At 39.3% G+C, this 23,331-nt stretch overlaps 1 protein-coding gene across 6 annotated transcripts in view; it reads right to left on the reverse strand.

The window, feature by feature from the left end:
* Positions 1-6,459, reverse strand: part of SUZ12 (SUZ12 polycomb repressive complex 2 subunit) — a 45,629-nt gene extending 39,170 nt beyond the window's left edge. Inside the window, exons 1-4 of one of the 6 annotated variants that reach the window (XM_072747744.1) lie at positions 6,428-6,459; positions 5,930-6,016; positions 3,625-3,671; positions 3,476-3,540 (exon numbers count right to left, since the gene is read on the reverse strand). In XM_072747744.1, the coding sequence (XP_072603845.1) occupies positions 3,476-3,540; positions 3,625-3,671; positions 5,930-5,978 (161 nt within the window). In that variant the 5' untranslated portion in view covers positions 5,979-6,016; positions 6,428-6,459. Of the gene's footprint in view, positions 1-3,475; positions 3,541-3,624; positions 3,672-5,929 lie in introns of all 6 variants that reach the window. The other 5 variants (XM_072747742.1, XM_072747741.1, XM_072747743.1 and 2 more) reach the window with 5 other exon arrangements.
* Positions 6,460-23,331: the final 16,872 nt, after the last annotated feature.

The raw sequence follows: 23,331 nt of genomic DNA on the forward strand, positions 1-23,331 counted from the left end.
GTATTTTTTTATACTTATTTTCTTCAAACTTAAGACATGAAAAGCTTAATGTATTCCACATAAATTACTTTGTAAAGCTTGAATTCAGATACTAGAAATTACTGATATGCTCATTCCTCAATAACAACTATTGTACTCAACTACTATTATAAAAAATTATCGGTAGAGAAATGTTTTGAAGTTTATTTAAAATCAATTAATTAACAGATAATGTATTATTGGTTTCAGAGGTAGAGGTCAGCGAGTCACCAGTCTTATAGAATACCCAGTGCTCATTACATCACATGCCCTCCTTATGTTCATCACCCACAGAGAAATGTTAATGTAAATAAATTACAGTAGAATACTAATAGGAAGAGCAGAATAGATGCAATCTACAGTTCAGATGAAAAAACAGCCTCCATTAACAAAGGATCTTTTTTTAAAAAAGCTTCTCTCTTTACCTTTAGAGTTACTGAAAACTTCAATATTAAAGTTTCATCCAATAGAGCATAGTAAGTAGTACTTTTTAGGAAGGATGGCAATACATTTTTCATTCTCCACAGATAAGAGAGAAGAAAGAAGAAAAATGTAGAATTATTTTAGGCTAGTTGCAAAGAACGTTCCATTATAAATACTGAAAATGTACTATTAAGGAAGGTTGTGAAGTTACTGGAAACTTTTAAGAATAATATGTTTATGTTTATGTAATGATTAAGAAGAAATCCTGCCTGTAGAAAGAAAAGTTAAGACTCTAAGTCACAAGGTTCATCTCTTCCAAAATTATGGAGGTGTGCATAGGAGAAGTTCATAGGAAAGTTGAATATTAACAACCATGTGAAATAGGTAAGATCATAAAGGCAATCCAGTCTTCCTTAGGAAAAAACCAAAACCACATAAGCAACTATACAAAAGCAGCCTCACTCTCAGCACCAAGTATGTCTGTTCTTTAGAAAGGCATTGCAACAGTCCCAGATTTAATAAGGGAAATGATTATTAAAAGATAATCAAAAAGGAGAATATGTTTAAAATCCAAGGAATTCCAGGAAATTTTCTTCGGAGGATTCAGGAACAGTTTACATGAAATCTAGTAAAATGGATTCAATAAAAGATGGCCTTCTCCTCACAAATATTTCCACTGTATCAATGTTGTGTTAGTCTATAGAATTTGAATACCTCTATAAAGTGAAACTAAAGTACAAGGAGAGTTTAATAAACATACAGAATTAATATCACAACTGAGTGGATGATTTCAAAGGGAATGCTATATTTATCCCAACAACGGGTATTATGCTGTTATAACAGTAAAAACGGAGTTCCAAAAATCATTTTGAGCAAAAGGATCGTATTAAAAGCAACTTTATAAAAGGAGTCCCAAAAACATGTTTAACGAAGACCACAATCACTAAGCTAAATTCACCACCTTCCGAAGTCACCAACTACTTTGAAAAGAACAGCATTCATTTGAGGATGCAAGCTGTATAATTGTTAAAAATTAGTTCTAATGTCTTTTATAAGCCAAGTATATAACAAAAGTATTAAGTGACTCCTAATGCATTTTTGCATGGAAATAAACTATGGGATTCACATGTTTCTTGGCTGGTAAACTGCTGCAAAATTTCTGGAAAAGACAATTTTTTCCCTAAGGAGCAATAAATTAAGAAAAGTAATTTCTCCTACCAAGCTTTTAAAACTGTCTCCACCTATATTAGCAGACAACAGAAATGTATCCAATGAGACAAATAGCCCCATAAACAAACATGACAGGAGAATAATGAACTTATGGTAATTTAATACATTAAATGTATTTTTTTAATTTATGGATTAACTCAAACTTACTTTGAAAAAAACTTAATCATTAAAAAAAAAGAATGTTTAATCTCTACACCCAATATAGGGCTTGAACTTACAACTCTGAGATAAAAAATCGCATGCTCTACGGACAGCCAGCCACCCCCAAAAAACTTAATCACTTTTAAACTGAAATCAGGCGGCATCCTAAATAACTGATCTTCCCTATTAAAAATACTAGAGAAAAGAGTTAACTACCTCTTAATAAAATTCTCCTAGTTTTATAGAATAAATCAGCACACTATGGACCATAGGCCAAATCTGGCCTACTGTCTCTTTCTGCATAGCCGTGAGCTAAGAATCATTTTTATGGATAAATATTTGCAATTGATTTGATAGAGAACACTAACTCTAAACCCCAAGTAAGGTAAATGTCATTTCCTCCCATTCTACAAAAATAAGAATCTCACACTTCTCACTAGTAGGCAGATCTTACAAAATACTGTACTCAATTATTGTATTTTAAATTTCATCAATAAAAAATTTGTAGACACTTGTTTTCTCTTTCTTTGCATAAGTACCTACCTACATTCTAATTAATAAACTGAATTCTGCCTCCTGGATCACAAGGTCCTTTACTATCTGGTCCTTCACAGAAAAAGTCTGCTAAACCCTGGCATTGATCAAATAATGGCACAGACAGGCAAAAAGCTGACAAATTTAATTCTTTTGCCTAATCCATCACCTTCTTCCTAGTTATTTAGGCTCTTGGCAAGCTTCATCTATTAAATGTAATGCCCACAAGCATGCAATCGCTCGCACACACTCTCCCTGTTCAGAAAGATTACCAGAAGACAAATGGTTTTAACATTTTAATCCTTCAAAATACACTTAGGTATATTTATAAAGCTAAACCAAGTCTTGCTATGGAAACATGATGCTTAGTAATCAGTAGGAGTCTCCAAAGGAGTTTGGTTTCAAAGTCTATCAGGATAGCTTCATGGTTTTAGTGAATCAAGACTAACAATACTAAATGCTTAATACAAGTTCTCTCCTTTAAACTTAAAATTGTTCATTTGATATACTCAATAATCTTTCATGTAGGGTAAGAAACCAGCATTCCATAATTATATATGGTTACATATTACATGTACAAACAAAAATAAGCTCTGATCGACACCTCCAGACTCCACTTGAAGACTAATTAAGACTATCTTGTTTTTTAAGGACACTCACAACCTACTAACTTCAGAAATATTTCCTTTTCTAGAAAGATCACCACCGAAGACATAAAATGAAACTTTCTGAACCTATCATTATGGAAGCAAATTCTTTATTGTTAGAACATATAGGAAATGTTTAAAAATTAACCTAAATTTACTTATTCAAGATATTTCCCTGAGTCCTTCGATATTTAAACCCCCAACTTCTACCAAACTTGAAAGTAACTCATAGCACAAAGTAAAAATATTATTCAGTAAAATTACTTCATTCACTCCACTACTAAATCATTCCTATTAGGAAAAAAAAATGGTAATAAACTGGGATTTATAAAAATGATACTATTAGAAAAAAAATCACCTGGCAACCAATTCAACCACTTTTTCACCTCAGTCTTCATATTTAATCTTTAATTAGAAATAGTACTTTAAAACACAACTTTAATATCGTTTGATCAACTCAAAATAAGATTCACAAAATGTACCTTTTGATGTTTGTTCTGGAGTTTCGATGAGACATGTAAGTAAGAGTCCTGTGCAAAAATATTGGCTATAAAAAAAGTTTTAGAAATGTTAAAATTAAATGCATGAAATTTTATGAAAAAAATATTCATTAATTTTATTGACTACTTACAGCTATAAGATTTCGAGTTCGAAGAAATCTATAGATCTGCGTTGGTTCTAGGTAACAGGAAACAAAAGGATTACTTAAGTTCTCAAGAAAATAACCAGTCCAGTCAGTGTTATAACCAATGTAAACCAATCACCTGTATGAAAATCATGTACTAAATATTGACATCAAGAAAATTGGTACGCACAGTAAGATAAAAAAAACATTCAATCTATGTCTTATATTCACAAAACTCATCTACATTTATTTTAAATTAAAGGTTTCCCTCAATCTTGTGCTTAGGCCTTGCATTTCTAAGGTAGCTAACTTTTTAAACTAGTCTGTATGCAGAACTGAAGAGTAATTACACTGATTATTTAGCTAATTTAAACTGTTACGCATCTCCTCCCAAAAAGTAGCCGAAACAAGGTAGCCGGATTCAGCAAAAGAACTTATTGATGCTAAACGACAAAATGAAATTTTCGATTTTTAACTGATCTTTTAAAAAATTTGTAGTAAGCCAAAACAGAATAAAACAGTTTCCTGGATGTCCTAATGCAGATATGATTGTGAATCCATACTGAAAGAAATGAGATGCAAAGTGTAGCTTAAATTTCCAATGAATATTTAGTTATACTTGAAGTTTTTATCTATTTTGCTCAATACTTATATTGAATATATTACATATATTCCAATACGTAAACACTACCTGAACATGTATTTTTAAATTAATTGACAGATTCCTAGGCTTTTTAATGTTGTTTAAAGTTCCTCTGCCTTTATACATAAAAAAATATATTTTATATACAAATACCAGTTCCCTTAATGATTTAGCAGTATTACATTTCTCTAAATAAAGAAGTATCAAAATGAACTAAAGATAACTGACTGTATCAGTAAACAGCATTTTAATTTCCCAGAAATTAGGATTAATATTAGAGAAGAATCAAGTTGTTTTGTTGACAAAATCTAGCACTTAAGGACAGCTTACTCCTCTAAGGTAGACTCATCAGAAAGCAAAATAGCTTAAACTTTCTTGGCAGATTTGTCTTCTCATAACAGAAAGAAATGTTTAAATTCCCACTTAATCTTCAGTTAGTTTTTACTGTCAAACGAAAAGGAGAAGATAACTTAGAAGGGGTACAAACATGTATGTTTATTGTCATCACTGCCTTCAGTTCTCCACCATTTTTCCAATTTAAAGCACTCCAGATTTTTCAAAGTAGATTAAGCAAAAGAAAGACTGTGAATCTCTCTCAAGCAGGTTCAATATTCGTTTCAATAAAAACTGAAATTCCTTGTATTGAATTCCAATTAGAATTTCATGAAGCACTAATCAGAGAGAATGAAAGAAGGGTATTAAACAATGTAATACGTCTTTTCAAGCACAGCTGATACCATGCCTTAAACATATGCCACAATAAAATTGTAAATAAAGACATTCGGCGGTAAAGCCGAGTTTCTCCAAGTTTGTTATTTAGCTATTAGCGATCATTCAAATTATAAAACGTACACAAAAGCAAAAAGGAAAACAATCAGGGTATAATACTCATTAAAGGACAGTTGAGATTATTTACAGTCATGCTGATTTTAATAAATTCTATTGTTTGTTTCCAGACACCTTGGCTTCCTTTCCAAATCAAGTCATAGTTTCGCCCCTTAAACAAGACCTTAAAAGCCAAAACTGACATAAGAAAACGTCCCGTAATTAAGACAAGTACAACGGGCAGATTTCCGAGGTCGTCTCAAGATAAGGTGCTTAAGCACAACAGGACTCAGTTTATGTACTCATGGAATGGGCGGACAGATCTGAAAGGTTCTGAAGCATCAAAAGGTGCCATATTAACATGCAGCACCAAGTTAGTGCGAAAGCATTTCAGACAAATGACAAATTTGGTCGATTTTACTGCCCTCATCACTTCACAGGCTTAATTCTGCTCCTCGAAACCTACAACCGAAACACTTGTACTTCTAGTGTAAGAAGAGACATGAAAGAAATCAAGAACTCGTCTTGGGATCTGACGGCATCCTCAGTCCAACTGTAACCTTCTCACCTAAAAGGGGGCTGCTCTTAACGTGGGGCCCCACTGCCCAAGCTCGTGCGCTAATCTTCGGGGAGTCAAGAACCTCACCTGCACCCCGGAGGCCCTACCTAGACTTCGGGGCCCCCTGACCGTAATCCCTCGAGTGGGACCGGCACCCTCAATTCCTCCCTCCACTCCCCAATCAAGTCGAGTCCCGGCGAGGAAGGGGGCCCAGTACGAGCGTCCCGGCCCCCTAATGCTGGAAGACGGGGTATTCCTGCCCTCGAAGCCTCAAACACACTCACTCTCAAAGGCCTGGAGGAAAAGCTCGTGGTCAGCCTGGACGTGCTCCATTTTCGGCTTCTTCACCGGTAACACCGCGGCCCCAGCCGCTGCCGCCGCGGAGGAGGAGGAGGAGGCCGAGTAACTGCCGCCGCCTCCACAGCCCCCGCCGCCGGATTTGCCGCCCGACGCCGTAGCCGCCGCCACAGCCGCCGAACCCCCGAAGCCGCCTCCCCCGGACCCCGCGCTGGGCCCCGAGCCGCCCCCTCCCCCACCGCCGTGCTTCTGAGGCGCCATCGCGGTTCCTGCCTCCTCCCCCCGCCAGCTACCCGCCGGGCGGCCCCGGAGAGTAAGCGCCTGCAATACCAACCGCTCGCCCCAGCAGGCTCCGGCGGACCGAGGGGGGAAGGAGGAGAGAGGGGAGGAGAGGGGAAGGGAAGGGAGGAGGAGAGGAGGGAAGGAGGGAGGAAAAAAAAAGTGTCTCCTCCTGAGAGCCCCGCTCCGCTCCGGAGGCCGCTCACCCTAGCCTGGCCTCGCTCCGCCCACTTCCCCCGCCCGGCGTCCTGATTGGCCGGCGGGAGCGCGCGCCGCCCGGCCGCCCAGCCCGTTGGCCCGCGGATTCTCCCGTCAGTCACGCGGAGGCGCTTCTCGCGGAGGCGCGGCTTGGTTGGCCCGTGCGCGCTGCCGATCGCGGGCCCGGCCGCCTCTTTGAACTGAATTCGCGGGAAAATTAGGGGTCGGAGCGGCCTTCCTGCTGGCCCCGGTGCATTGTGGGGATAGAGGGACCCAGCGAGCGGCTTAGAGAGCCGTTTCTCGCCTTCTGAGCGTCGTCAGTCGCCGCCCCCAAGGGGGTACAGGACCTCTGAAGAGAGGCGGGCCTCGGAGGAACTGGGGGCGCGGGGCCTGTTCAATGAACTCAGATCCATTACCGATCGTCGAGTCTCTAACTTCGCAGGAAGGGGCCAGGCCGGGAGTTGGATGGGTCGATTCTTGTCAGAGGGGATCCCGGGGCGGGGACCGCATCTCCGGTCCCCTCGCCACCACGTGCCCCAAGCCACCCCTGGCCCGATCCCAGCCCGCAAAGCCCCTGAGAGGACAGGGCGGCAGCCGGGGAGCTGCGGCTGCTGCTCTCGGACGCCACCGGGCTCCACCGAGGGGAGCGATTTCCATGTCACAGGAATCGCCTATAAAACGAGGAGGACTAACTTTGGTGGGTGATTTGAAGCTTCAGGATCGTTACTGAGAAAGTCGTGGCTTCTCAACGTGCTGGAAGCAAAGCCTAGATATCTGATCCCCACCCCCTTCAGCCCGCCGGGCACCGTAGGAGTGGTCAGAGGGGTAAAGTGAACGATTTCTTTAAAGTACGTATAACCTTGACAACCTATTCATTTTGCGCTCCGAAAGTTAAGAGGGAATCCGTTGTTTTGCCGGTCCTGCTTAATAAGATAGATGCCTAGGCCCGGTTTTGTCTCCTCGTAACAGACAGGTTTGGAGTTGAGCTAACACTCCTACCGAAGATTTGAATTTCAGGTTGGACGAGGTGATCTCTAAGATGTTCTTACAGTTCAAATACTGTGATCTTATATTACATTAAAATGAAACATTATCTTCAAAAGTCCCAATCTAAAAAAAAATAAAAAATAAAAAAATAAAAAAAAAAAAACAAAAGTCCCAATCTATAAACACAGCCATTTCATACTTTTTAACATGTTTCTAACGTCTGCTTTGGGACCTTTATAAAAGTGAACTGCAAACGCTGTTTACAAAACCAGTGATTTTGGGACAGTTAGTCAAACATCTGAGGTACTGCTTTTAATCCAGGCATTTGCTACTTAAGAAAATGAGCTCTCCAAATAATGGGTTTAAGATAAAATTTGCCATTTCAGGAATACCGAAATAAGGTATACCTGTTGCTGATTTTTAAGTATAATCTATATTTTCAGTCAGATTAAAAAGTCCAGAATGTTCTCATTCGTTGTACTATTCTGTACTCTCCGCTTTAAAAAAAAAAAAATTGCTTCCCCCAAAAAAGTGTTTTTTTGTTTTTTTTTTCTCTTTTAGATTTCTGAAGTAAGCCTTTTCTGATTAATGCCACCCCACAGAGGTTTGTGGAGTTTTAGATCTTGGTAAACTCATCTAAGCACTGCAGGATTAGAAAATGAGGTTTCATCATTTGGTTCTGGAGAATTAAATCACACTAGACAAATCACAAAAAATCAAGTTATAAAGCAGATTGCTAAGTTATTAACAATAAATATACCCAGCCAATGATCCATCACTTATACAGGGTTTTCCCTTTGGAGGAGAGGGTGGGGGACAGGTACAGTTCAAGAAAAAGCAAGTCACAGGTTATCATTGGTCTTTGATAAACAGAGAAATGGAGCTAAGGGAGTTGGTATGTTCTTAAAGGGTATTTCACATAAGAACTGCATGTTAGCAATCTTGGTTTCGGCATGGGCACAGTTTGGGTGTACAGTAGTTAACCAGTACTGGTCATGAGAATTCAAGCCAACCATCTGTGGAAGAGGCATAGTAACAAATTTTAATTTTTGGTTTTCTTTGTCTTGAATATATGTAGGATACTGAAAATATCCTATTACCTCAGACAAGGTAGAGTTAATTGATGAGTTATCTTTTATAGCCTGCTTACTCACATTTTGTTCCATAGGTAAAATGTTTAGAGGTCATCACACAGTTGTTTTTGTGGCCAGCTAATTTGTTTTGTGGTGTTATATAAATGACATATATAAAAACATATGTGTATGTATATATATATCTGTACCTCCCTCTATATATATGTATATATGTACTATATATATATAGTCCCCTACCTCATACTGAACTTGCTTTCCATGGTTTTCTTTTTTGCCTTCATGCCATATCTGGAATTGAACTGTAAAATCCTAAGAAGCAAGGGCCATCGTCCTTTATATGTGTGATATATATATTTTATATATAGGTCTATATATTTTCTAGCACAGGATTAGATACGTGGGCAAGGAAAGAATAGCAAGTGTTTTAACCTTTATAGTTTTCTATAATGCTTTTATATGTATTTTTAAAAGATTTTTATTTATTTATTCAGGAGAGATATGGACTGAGAGAGAGAGAGAGAGGCAGAGACAGAGGCAGAGGGAGAAACAGGCTCCTTGCAGGGAGCCTGATACGGGACTTGATCCCAGATCCCAGGATCATGGCCTGAGCGGAAGGCAGGTGCCCAACTGCTGAGCCACCATGGAACTCCATGCTTTTATATATATTATCTCATTTTTTCATAACGATCCTATGAAGCTGGCATTATTTTCATTTTACAGATGAGAAAATAGGCTCAGAGAAATAACATGTTCATTTAGTGGCAGGGCTGTGACTTGAATGCAGGTTTTTAAACTCTAATTTCTGTGTACCTTCGAAATCAAAAGAAAGTTATTCTTAGTACCTCAAAAGTTGACTGGGTTTTGTTGAAGTTTGTTTTCAAAATGAGGGCCACCTAGCTTCTCTTACAAAACAGAATTGGTGGGATGCCTGGTTGGCTCAGTGGTTTGTCGCCTGCCTTTGGCCCAGAGTGTGATCTTGAAGACACAGGATCGAGTCCCACATCAGGCTCCCTACATGGAGCCTGCTTCTCCCTCTGCCTTTGTTTCTGCCTCTCTGTGTCCCTCATGAATAAGTAAATAAAATCTTAAAAAAATTGTTTTGTATTCCTCCCTATTGTGTACTCTTTCAATAGTGCCCTCACTTTCTCAGTACACAGACTTCTGTGCTGGGATTTTTAACCTTTCTTTTGCCATGGACCCTTTGGCAGTCTGATGAAGCCTATGGACCTCTTTTTTTAAGTATGTACAAATATGGGGTGCCTGGGTGGCTCAGTAGGTTAAGTGTCTGCCTTTGGCTCAGGTCATGATTTTGGGGTCCTGGGATTGAGCCCTGAATCAAGCCCCGCATTAGGCTTCTGCCCCTCCCCCCCACTCTTGTGCTCTCTCTAATATAAATAAACCTTTAAAAAATAAAAATGCAAAAAATAAAAATAAAAATGCACAAATATCTATCAGATTATAAAGAAGGTCAATTGCAAACACCATTACCAAAATAGTAATAAAGTTGTGATGTAGATGCTTTTTTTTTTTTTCTTTTAAGTAAGCATTATGGTCAATGTGGGGCTCAAACCCACAACCTGGAGATCAAAAATCTCATGTTCCACCAGCTGAGCCAGCCAGGTGCCCCTGTAGGTGCTTCTTTTTGAAGGCACTAGCTAAAATCTAGCAGCAGATCAATCTAATAACTGCCATTATTCAAAGTAATGAGGGCAAATAATATTTTGAGATACCTGCAAGAACTGTAAGTTGATATGGAAATATCTGTAATTTCCTTGGAAACAAAGCCACAGGCACTGCTAACACTACTGCAATTTGTCATTGATATTAGTAGTTGAAGGAAATACTATCTTCAGTTAGAGACTCCTTGAATCTGATTCAAGTTAACGCCTGTGTTTAAGCACCAAGTCTTTTTCTTTCTGCTTTGCTGTGAGCTCTCAGGTGTAGGGATGATGAGTGATTTGTCTTAATAACTGAAGTGTCTATCACTGTGCCTGGCATTAAATAGGGGTTCATCCAATGAGTTTTGATGAATGAAGATAGACAAATGCACAAATATAGATAGTGCACCATATAAATAACTAATACTTATTGAGTGCTTACCATGTGTGAGGTAATATTTTAAGTTTTTTTCTTTTTAAGATTTTATTTTTAAGTAATCTCTACATCCAGCATGGGGCCTGAACCTACAACTCCAAGATCAAGAGTTACAGGCACTTCTGACTGAATCAGCCAGGCGCCCCAGTATTTTAAGTCTTTAACATTTTTTTAATAAAGATTTTATTTATTCATTCATGAGAGACACAGAGAGAAAGAGAGGCAGAGACACAGGCAGAGGGAAAGGAGGCTCCATGCAGAGAGCCCAACATGGGACTCAATCCAGGGTCTCCAGGATCATGCCCTGGGTGGAAGGCAGCACTAAACTGCTGAGCCACCCGGGCTGCCCGTCTTTAACATTTTTAACACATTCAATCCTCACACAACTCTCTGAGGTAGGCAATTATTATTATCTCCATTTTATAGATGGGGAAGAGGGCAAGATTTGTTAAATAACTTGCCCAAAGTAAGTAATGGAGCTAGTATTCTAACCCAGAATCTCCAGAGCCTATCTCCAGAGCCCTCCCTCTTGACCATCATGCCATGAAACTAGAGTTTTAGAGATATACTGCACATGTCATTTCTAGGTCAAGAAAGATCAGTAAATATTACCTCTGATCTGCTGAGATAATCATCAGTATTGAATGCATTTGCTGAAAAATAACCTAGATATCAGCTTTCCTTTTTAAATTGTACAGTATCTTTCTATCCTCAATCCATTCCCATCATTTTAAGATTGAGTGTTGAGACTATTAAAATAAGCCAATAAATACTGTATCAGAAAAAAATGTTTAAATCCTGCATTAAGGAAACTAAAAAGTTGTATTTGCTGATAAGTTCTTAGAGGAAGGGGTGCCTTGGTGGCTCAGATGGTTAAGCATCTGCCTTTGCTCAGATCATAATCTCGGAGTTCTGGGATCCAGCCTCTTGTAGGGCTCCATGCTCAGTGGGGGTCTGCTTCTCCCTCTCCCTCTGCCCCTCCCCCTGCTCATATTCTTTCTTTCTGTCTCTCAAATAAATAAAATCTTTTTAAAAAAGAAAAAATTAAATTCAAGTTAGTTAACATATAATGTAGTATTGGTTTCAGGAGTAGAATTTAGTGATTCATCACTTACATGTAATAGCCAGTGCTCATCCCAAAGAGTGCCCTCAATCCCCATCACTCATTGAGCCCATTCCTACACTGACCTCCCCTCCAGCAACACTGTTTGTTCTCTATGTTTAAGAGTCTTATGGTTTACCTCCCTCTCCACTTTCATTTTTCCTTCCCTTACCCCTATATTCATCTGTTTTATTTCTTAAATTCCACATATGAGTGAAATCATGTGTTTGTCTTTCTCTAACTTATTTTGCTTAGCATAACACATTCAGGTTCCATCCATGTTGTTGCAAATGGGGCAATAGCCTTCCTAATAAAAGTTAGTGTAAAGGAATAATTTTAACAGTTCTACTTGAAATTTAAAGTCAAAAATCAAAAGTTAATTTTTGTTTCCTCTGTGTAGAAAAGGAAAACATGAGAACCATGGAGTGCTCACTGTGTACTATTGAGTTTTTGTAGCAAACTGCTGAATGTGTGTGTTTATCTGGGAGTTAACTAGGTACAATAAGGATGGTAGTAGGCCATAGTTAGAACCCCTGGGACAAGAAGAAACCTGACACTAATAACCCGAGGGAGGAAAATCCGCCTGAGACAAATTGTAAATATCTAAATCTGAATTTTGGGATAGCTGAATCTGGAGACAGCTATTTCCATTTTTTTTAATGGTGGAATAAGGTGTTTGTTTAATTTCAGACAAAAGCAGAAGTGAACTGATATTTATTGAGCATCTTATCCTTATAGCACTCATAAGCAGTAACGTTAGTTGCTATCTTCGACCTCACATACAAGTAATTGAATCTCAAAAAGATTAACTCATCATCCCACAGTTTGTAAGGCAATCAGCTGATATTTGAACGCAGTTACAGGGGACTCAAAACCCCATGTGTTTTCTAGTACAATAAAACCCCAGAGTTTCAAGATGCTACCCCAGGGAAAAGACAAGACTGCAGCATCGCAGGCTCTGCACCCAAGCCAGCTATTCTGCTTTTATCTGTTTTATAATTTAATTGAAAAAAATGGTTGCCGTTGTTTAAAAAAAAATTTTTTTTAAAACATCACATTATACTATGCTGTCTTTCCAAGTCTGGTAAAAAGAAACAATAAGTTAAAGTGGCATTGATAATGTATTTCTGGGCTATATTCACTTCAAATATTAACAGCATTAAAACAAACCTATGATAAGAGTAATGGCGATCACTTCATTTCATAGTAATTAAATATAGATGAAAAAAATCAGTCTGTGAATATCTTATGCATGCTCTGCCCAGAAAAAAAAAAGTCTTGCTATTATTACCTCTAATCTTTGTATAAGCTTATTGTTTCCAAAATAAATGGTTTTTTAAAAATTTTTCTGAGGAAAAAAGCATTACTATATAGGTGTCCTCCATAAATCATGTCAGTATAACTCGGTCTTATAATCACTTCTATAATACTGCTGGAGTCCGCATTTCCATTTAAAGTATAAATTCATTTTCATTTCACTATTATAATTACTACTGCTAGTCAGAACAACTTCAGAGATGAGAGGGACCTTTATTTTTAGCTAGTTATTACTACAAATATGTTCTTATTTCCATGATGTGATTTTTGTTTGAAGGATATATTTAGCAATTACTGTTTAAAAATTAATTTCTTATATTTGAAGTGCTTCTGGCTAGATAGTATCTAGTTTAAGCCTCCATACACTTGAAGAAAGAAATCCCAGAATTTAAAGTAATTTGCCAAGATCATACCAGAGGTTAAGTACATGTTGAAAGAAGGGTGCCTGGGTGGCTCAGGGGTTGAGCGTCTGCCTTTGGCCCAGGGCATGATCCACATCAGGCTCCTTGCAGGGAGTCTGCTTCTCCCTTGGCCTGTGTCTCTGCCTCTCTCTCTCTGTCTCTCTCTGCCTCTCATGAATAAATAAATAAAATCTTAAAAAAAAAAAAAGTACATGTTGAAAGAGAATCTGTTTGTGGAAGAGCTGTGTCCTAGGTTAGAAATCCAATGTTCTTTGAGATGTTTCATGTGCTTCATACAAAAAACACCTTCAGGCACCTTACTCTATTCAGGACTTTATTACTGCTTACACGCTATTCAGTGGAACTAGTTCTGGGGAAATGTTGGCTGTTATTACTGGTAAACTATTTTTTCTTTATACTCATGGCTTCCTATCTCTTAATTGTAATCTGTAGGAAGATTTTTCCTTAGACCCTGTAGCAATTTGAAATTTGCTGTGAATCCTTTATTTATTTTATTTTTTTATTTGTATTTTTTTGCTGTGAATCCTTAAAATGCATTGTCATTCCATATTGCCTGAGCTTATTAGCACTTGAACCTAATTTTTAGCATGGGAGGTTCTAACAACTTATTCATGTAACTAGTTTTAGAAAGTTTCCACCTTCATGACTGAGCTGAATAAGAGGTGTACAGAAGAGACCGCAGAATGATTTACTGACTATTTTTGATAGAAGGACAAGGGGTTATATGTTGTCACTAGGATAGTTTGTACTCTATGTGCCTGGAAGAAATTCCTTTAGATTATAAAATCATTCAACAATAGAACTCAGAATTCTGTAACCATTTTCTATCACTGAGGCACTGTAAAGAGAAAGAAGGATTGGAGGAGTAGAACTTCTACTTTCTATCAAGATAAATTAATTTTCTAAATTAACTTGCAGAGTCAGGATCAAATTAACACAGAGAAACCAAAGGAATTTTTATTTGGTTGGGCTTTCTTTGAAGAGATTTCTCTTAGTACGAGAAAAATTAGTCTGCCTCTATTTCTATTTTTAAAATCAAGTTTTTCCTCAAGTTCCACTTTGCAACAAACTTAGGAGAAAGAACATTATATTGTACTACGAATCAAGAGTTGACTTAATCACTAATTCATAGTGAGTTTGAGAAAGTTATTTAACTTCTCTGACCTCAGTTTTCTCAAATCTAAAATGAAGGTTTGATTTAGATCACTGATTTTGCCCATATTAGAATCCCTGGAAGTTGAGGATGGGTCATGTATAATTTGGAAAATCATATCCAACATTATAATTTTATTTTTGGGAACCAAAAACAAAATCATCTATTATTTTTACCCTATAATCACTGAAAACAAAGTTCTTCATTAGTGGATGGTCGGATAGACAGTGTTCTTAAGACACATCCTTCTAGAGAGATAGACATAAATTTCAGAGGTAGGGGAATAAGAACTTTTTAAAAATCAAATTAGGGGTGCCCGGGTGGCTCAGTAGTTTGAGCATCTGACTTGATTTCAGCTCAGGTCTTGATCTTAGGGTTTTGAGTGCAAGCCCTGCATTTTAAGTAGGCTCCCAGCATGGAGCCTACTTAAATACATACATACATACATAATCAAATTAGACATTGAGAAAAAAATCAAGAAACAGTTATATAGCTTATGGTTCAAGTTATCACAGTTCTTTAATTCTAAGAAAGTCACAGAAATCTCGTGCTGTACCAAAGTTAAATTTATACTAATTTTTAAAAATGTATACTAATATTCCTTTTCTGTAAAAGTATATAGCTTGGGTTCCATTTTTGGTTCCTGAATGATGAATAAACAAAAGGCAAATAGCATTACCTCTCCTCCAACAGAACAGAAAGGGATTACAAATTTAGTTCAAAACATGTCAAATGATGTCAGAATACCCAGTGAGAAGGTGAATTGCACAATGTTTAGAATGAGAAATAAGAAGGAAAGCTAATATTGCACTTATGCAAGAATTTAAAAATCATCTTTCACAAATTAAGACAAAAATATCTGAAAAATACTGAGAATACAAAAAGATATGAGCTTTCTGCTACCCAGATGCATCAAAAAATTAGTTAGGCCTCTTTTTCTTGTTTCCTTTTTTTGTGTTCCATAATTTCCTCAACCAATCTCTTCTTAATCTCATGTTCTGCTGTCATAGGGGAAAAAAGGCCTGTATAATTTCTGTTTTTGAGAATTCGTTGAATTTTTTTCAGGGCCTAAAATGGTAGATTACTTTAAATGTTTAGTGAATGTTTATTTATTTTTTTAAGAGAAAAAATTTTATTTATTTATTCATGACAGACACAGAGAGGCAGAGACACAGGCAGAGGGAGAAGCAGGCTCCATGCAGGGAGCCTGACGTGGGACTTGATCCCAGGTCTCCAGGATCACGCCCTGGGCCAAAGGCGGCACTAAACCACTGGGCCATGGGGGCTGCCCTGAATGTTTAAATAATATGTATATTATCTGCTGGGTAAAAGGTTACCATTTATGTCTATCTACCTATATCTCCATCTATCAACCAGGATACCACATTTACTTTTAGTCCTCATGTCTCCTTGGTCTCCTGTGGTGTGACCTGTGACAGTTTCTCATACTTACCTTGTTTTTGGTGACCTTGATAGCTTTAAAGAGTCCTGGTCAGGTATCTTGTAGAATGTTCGTCAATTTAGGTTTGTCTGATGTTTTCTTTCCTTTTTTTTTTTTTAAACATTTTATTTACTTATGTATTTATTTAACCGAGAAAGAGAGAGAGAGAGAGAGCGCACAAGCAGAGGGGGGTGGTAGAGGGAAAGGGAGAAGGCTCCTCGCTGAGCAGGGAGCCCAATTCAGGGTTAGATTCCAGGACACTGGGATCATGATCTGAGCCGAAGGTAGATACTTAACCAACTGAGCCACCCAGGAACCCCTTTCTGATGTTTTTTCTCATAGTTAGAGTTGGGTTATAGATTTTGGGGCAAAAGATCAGAGATGTAAAGTTCTGATCCATTCCCATCACATCATATCTAGGGCACATCCTATCGACATGATTGTCATTAATGCTATTAATCTTAATCACTAGACCAACTTAGTATTTGACAGGCTCCTCCACTGTAAAGTTACTTTTTCTCCCCTTACTGTATTGTATTCTAGAAGCAAGTCCCCAAGTTGTAGCCCATATTCAAGTGTGGTGATAGTGATTGTGGTGGTGAATTAAGCTCCACCTTCCTAATTGGGGAGTATCTGTGTAAATTATTTCTAATTCTTTCATACAGAAGATTTTTCTCTTTTCCCTCATTTTTGTTTTATAATTCAATAATTTATCTGTATCAGTATGAATTATTGGATGTTTGACACTTTGGGCTATATCTAATACTACATTATTTTGTTCAAATTATTCCTTCTTCGGCCTTCAAGAGATCTTTTAAATGGTTCCTCTGTCCCTTTGCATAGCCCCATCATTTTTTTTTTTTCTTTTAGCAATTCCTTACTTTTTTGTACTGAGAAGTTCCAGTCTGGGTTTCATCTTAATATATTCTTTACCCCAGTTCTACATCACCCATTTCTCTAAGTAGTCCTGGTTACTTTTGTTATGATAAAATGCTAAAGAAACCAAGATGTGGGGACGCCTGGGTGGCTCAGCAGTTGAGGTCTGCCTTTGGCTCAGGGCATCATCCTGGGATCTGGGATCGAATCCCACATCAGGCTCCCTGCATGGAGCCTGCTTCTCCCTCTGCCTGTGTGACTGCCTCTCTCTCCCTCTGTCTCTCATGCATAAATAAATAAAATCTTAAAAAGAGAGAGAGAGAGAGAGATGCCTTAGTGGCTTAGCGGTTGAGCATCTGCCTTTGGCTCAGGGCATGATCCCAGAGTCCCATGATCGAGTCCCACATCGTGCTTCCTGCATGGAACCTGCTTCTGTCTCTGCCTCTCTCTCTGTGTGTGTGTCTCTCATGAATAAATAAATAAAATCTTAAAAAACAATAAAAAGAGAAAGAGCTGATTTCATTTTCCCAGGAACTTTGAAATGTCAGGGAGGAGGTATATGACAACCAAATTCTTAAGTTAAAGCATACACAGCACTGCTTCTGGCCCTTCCCAGCAATCACTGGTGAGGGAGAAGCAATGGGGGTAGCAAATGAGTTGAAGTTCATTTTTTTTTTAATTTTTATTTATTTATGATAGTCACAGAGAGAGAGAGAGAGAGGCAGAGACACAGGCAGAGGGAGAAGCAGGCTCCATGCAGGGAGCCCGACGTGGGATTCGATCCCTGGTCTCCAGGATCGCGCCCTGGGCCAAAGGCAGGCACCAAACCGCTGCGCCACCCAGGGATCCCTGAAGTTCATTTTTTAAAAAATATTTATTTATTTATTTATGATAGACATAGAGAGAGAGAGAGGCAGAGACATAGGAGGAGAGAGAAGCAGGCTCCATGCCAGGAGCCCAACATGGGACTCGATCCCGGGACTCCAGGATCGCGCCCTGGGCCAAAGGCAGGCGCTAAACCGCTGAGCCACTGGCAGAGCTCACTCTCTAGACTGGGAACTTCTTTTTTAGTTAAACATAAGTCCCCACCATAAGGGGCATGTTTCAGGTTTCTCACTTTACTGGCCCCTAGAAAATTGTATTATCAACTATATTTGTATGGTTGTAATTATGTTGCGTATATACTCCATTAAGGCAGAGTTCCTTTTTTTTTCTCATTAGAAGCTACTTTTAATTGCTTAGAAATCTTAAAATTTTACTGAAGTGTCTGAGCAGAAGAAGGAATAACAATATAAATGAACAGAGAGAATGAGTTCACCATAAAACTCCCAAACAGGATTGGGGAATTTGTTTTATACTGGGCTAAATGTTTCCTGACACTGTGAATTCAGAAGTATTTCAGAGGGAGGTATAGCATATAACAAGTGGTTTAGAAAGCCATAAGTTTGAACACTTTTTTAAATGCCTAAGCTACTGATTCCTGACTCAAACAAAACTGTGATAGAGCCTTTTGCAAAGCTAATCAATACCCTTAATTTCTCAGGGAAAAGCCTTGCAAATCAGAGTCCTTCCTATCCTCTTATCTCATTTCTTTCTCTTCCTGGCCATACTGCTTACTCTCTGTCATCCTAGGTTCAGCATTATTCCATAACATTTATTTCTACACCTTCTTAATATGCTTGGAATGTCTTCCCCCATTCCCTTGCCAAAATTCTACACATTTATCACTTTAATTCAGATGTTATTTCTGGCATAAAAACATCCCCCAATATTCCTTGATAGAATAAATTACCCACACTGCATATGTGCTTGTCTACCCTATTAGTTAATGTCTAATTCATCTATGCATCTATCTATGGCTTATTGTAGGACCAGCATCCAATAAATGTTTGTTGAACTACTCAATAAAAAAAATGAACATAAGAACATAAAGTTGTTTCTCTACTGCTTGGCAGACATCAGAGCTTGTCTCTAGGTAAATATAGAAGGTATTGTGAGGAAAGACACACTGAAGTGTGAGTCAGGACACCTCGGTCCTCTAATCCTAGCTCAGCCAATATCTATGTAGCCTAGAAAAATCACTTGAGGGGCACCTGGGTGGCTCAGTGGTTGAGCATCTGCCTTTGGCTCAGGGCATGATCCCTAGGTCCTGGGATCAAGTCCCACATCAGGCTCCCAGTGGGGAGCCTGCTTCTTTTTTGTTTGTTTTTTTTTTTTTTATAGACTTTATTTATTTATTCATAGAGACACAGAGAGAGAGAGGGTCAGAGGAACAGGCAGAGGGAAAAGCAGGCTCCATGTAGGGAGCCTGCCGTGGGACTCAATCCAGGGTCCCCAGGATCACACCCCAGGCTGCAGGCGGCGTTAAACTGCTGCGCCACCGGAGCTGCCCCGGGAGCCTGCTTCTTCCTCTGCCTTTGTCTCTCCCTCTCTCTCTGTGTCTCTCACAAATAAATAAAAATCTTAAAAAAAAAAAAAAAAAGAAAGAAAGAAAGAAAAAGAAACTTTTTGGGGCTATTTTCTCTACACAATTAAAAAATTCTGCTAGATCATGTATTCTCACTCTGGAATAGGATCATAACCTAAAATATTTTGGGTCAGAAAAATCTTTGTGATCTTCTGCTAATTACCAATCTTATGATATCATATATACATATATGATATATATATGATTTCTGGGAAGCTTATAGTTCACTTACATCTTTTTTTTTTTAAGATTTTTATTTATTTATTTGAGAGAGACAGAGCATAAGCAAGGGGTAGGGGCAGAAGGAAAAGGAGAAGACTCCCCACTGAACAGGAAGCCTGATGAGATGTGGGGCTCGATTACAGGATCCTAGGATCATGGCCCAAGCTGTAGGCAGACGCTTAACTGACTGAGCCACCCACCGAGGCAACACTCAGTTAAATTTTTTTTTTAAAGATTTTAAAGATTTTATTTATCTACTCATGAAAGACACAGAGAGTTTGGCAGAGACATAGGAAGAGGGAGCAGCAGGCTCCCTGCAGGACTCCATCCCTGGACCCTGAGCCAAAGGCAGACCTTCAACCGTTGAGCCACCCAGGTGTCCCCTCAGTTACATCTTTAATGTATATTTTTCACTGCCATATACTCTAATATTTCTAGTTATTTTTCACATGATTTCCATGACATTTCTTCTATTCATACTTGTAAATACTCCAGAAACTTGGCATACATACTTTAATATTCCTTTCTCATACATTGATAGCTTAAAGAAATCTTTTGTTAGTTCATTCTAAAATTTTTGTGCTTAACTGAAAGCAGTGTATTCTGAGGACATTCTTGTCACTTAAAAAGAAAGATGTAAGTGAACTATAAGCTTCCCAGAAATCATATATATATCATATATGTATATATGATATCATAAGATTGGTAATTAGCAGAAGATCACAAAGATTTTTCTGACCCAAAATATTTTAGGTTATGATCCTATTCCAGAGTGAGAATACATGATCTAGCAGAATTTTTTAATTGTGTAGAGAAAATAGCCCCCAAAAGTTTCTTTTTCTTTCTTTTTTTTTTTTTTTTTAAGATTTTTCTTAAAGATTTCTTAAAGATTTTTCATTTCTTCAAAATGAAAACTGCACTTTACCATTAGGGCTTGTGGTGAGAAAGTATATAATGCTTAATGAAACAAAAATCCCAATCCACTATTAGACCTAAAAGACAAGGAAAGACAAGAGCTGAATTTTTCCTTGGCTGATCCCCCAGGATGAATTAATCATTTGCTAGGCATTCCTATAGTACTTGTGCATACTGTTTTTTGATTTCAAACTACCAAATGACATCACTGAAAGCAGAGTTGGAAGAGATGCACAATAGTATATTATTCTATTAGTGTTTATTTTTTAAAAATATTTTATTTATTCATGAGAGACAAAGAGGCAGAGACACAGACAGAGGGAGAAGCAGGCTCCATGTAGGGAGCCCGATGCGGGACTCGATCCCGGGACTCCAGGATCATGCCCTGGGCTGAAGCAGATGCTTAACCGCTGAGCCACCCAGGCGTCCCATGTTATCTATATTCTTGAGATTATTTATCTATTGTATCTATATGGTAGAAACACTAGTAGTGGGACACCTAGGTGGCTCAGCGGTTAAGCATCTGCTTCAGCCCAGGGCATGATCCTGGAGTCCCGGGATCGAGTCCCGCATCGGGCTCCCTACATGGAGCCTGCTTCTCCCTCTGTCTGTGTCTCTGCCTCTTTGTCTCTCATGAATAAATAAAATATTTTTAAAAAATAAACACTAATAGAATAATATACTATTGTGCATCTCTTCCAACTCTGCTTTCAGTGATGTCATTTGGTAGTTTGAAATCAGCCATGGTGGAAATATTTACATTATGGAAATAGGCAAACACTACCAATCAAGGCTTTTCCCTCCTCGTCAAAGAGTTGGTTGTTAAGACACTTACTAGCACACCATTATGTAGAAGGCAAAGTGGAAAATGGAAAATGAAAAGTTTGGAAAAAAGACTTGAGGAAATTTGAAGACAGTAAGAAAAAAAAGAGAAAGAAATGGAAGAAAAAAAGATGAGAGGATTAGAATTATTTGCAAATGCCAACATACAAATAATAGGAATTTGAGAAAGTAAGAATAGAGATGGATGGGGGACAGAACGGGGCAGAGTATAAGTATGTAGAGGGGAGAGATCTAATGAGCAATGCAAAGGAAAAATAATGGAAGAAAATTTCCAGAACTGAAGGGCAAGAGTCTCTAAATTAAAAGAGCCCTTGAATATCTAGCACAAAGAATGAAAATATGCATATCATTGTGTATTTTCAAAATATCAAACAGTAGATTATCAAAGCTTCCAAAAATAGTAATAACAATAGGGTAATACACATAGCCTTATGGGTCATGTATAGAAGAATTTCACCAAACCCCCCCCCAAAAAAAAAAAACAAAAAAAAAAACAAAAAAAAGGAAGAAGAATTTCACCCGTAAAATTGGAAGGTAGACAATTCACAGTTCTAAGAAAAAATGAATTCCATCCTAGTATTATATACCCAAACAAATGATCACATCAATTAAGTGAGGAGGTGAAAAATATTTTCAGGGCTGCTTGGTCGGTTCAATCAGAAGAGCACGTAACTCTTGATCTCAGGGTTGTGAGTTCGAGCCCCACCATTGGTGTAGAGATTACTAAAAAATAAACTTAAAAAAATATATTTTCAGACTTGCAAAGTCTCAAAGAAACAAAAACAAAAAACCCCAAACCCCCAACCTCTTTGATATCTTTTCTCAGGAAGCTACTGGTAGATGTGCTGTATCAAAATGAAGGAGAAAAGCAAGATACAGAATCCAAGGACACAGGGACTCCCAAAATGAAGCAAAGAATATTCCCAGGATGATGGTGAAGGGAAATCCCCGAACAACAGCTGTGCAGTTGGCCTACTGAGCAACACGTGATTGGAACGGGAGGCATAGTTCCAAGAAAACAACAGACATATTACCTGATGAGATCGAATGAATGGCAATTTACAGTTTGGGTAGCCCCCTGGGAAAATTTAATGATAGATACATAGAAAACAAAGAATCGAGACAATGATTAACAGCACGGAAAAGAATTTTTAAAAGCCTGATGGGAAAGGAGATATAATCGTAATATATTACTCAGACTCACTGTGAAAACTATTTTCAGATTCGTAGTAACGTAAATTAAAAATCTGACTTCCACTCGTGATGACGGTTTGGGGAGGATGGAGGAGGAGGAGTGTGTGGGGTGGGGGGGCACATCGACGAAAGGCCAGTGAAAATGAACCATACGCTCGAAAGACACCTCCCCACCCCCCATAAAGGAAATTTCCCTCCGAAACTGCTCCAGCCTTGGACCCCCTCGGCCCGATAAAGGACTTAAAGCGGGGGAATCCGAGGGAAAGTTGGAGGGGTTTCTTCGGACCCCGCCCCCAGCCTGCAGGAAGGGGCAGGGGGTGCTCCCTGGGCGCTCGGGCCTGGGAGGGGCCTCGGCCGAGCAGCGGGGGCCGCGGGGGCCGCGAAGCCTGGGGCCGCCGCGCCTCCCCACGCCGAAGGCCGGAGGCGCCCGGGACCTGCCCGCCCCCCCCGGGGACTGGGTGGCCGGGAAGGGCCCACTGCTCTCCTCGGGCGGCTGTCGAGGTGGGCTGCGGCCGCAGGCGCCGAGGGGCTGCGGGGACGAGGCCGGAGCGGAGGTGGGCGCGCTCGCCCGCGAGGCGGCCGCCCTGTCGGGGGCCCTGGCGCCTCAAAGGGCCGCGGCTGGGGAGCGCCGGCGCCCGTCCGCTGCCCGCCCCCCCAGCGCCCCGCGCTCCGCTAAGCCCGGACGGCCCGACGCCCCCCAGCCCCCGCCCGCCGCCGCCCGCCGCCTGCCGCCGCCGCGCCCCGGGTCCCTGTTCCTCGCGGGGACCCCGCTTCCCGCCGCATGA

Source organism: Vulpes vulpes, chromosome 2 (genome assembly GCF_048418805.1).
Source record: "Vulpes vulpes isolate BD-2025 chromosome 2, VulVul3, whole genome shotgun sequence".
NCBI lineage: Eukaryota > Metazoa > Chordata > Mammalia > Carnivora > Canidae > Vulpes > Vulpes vulpes.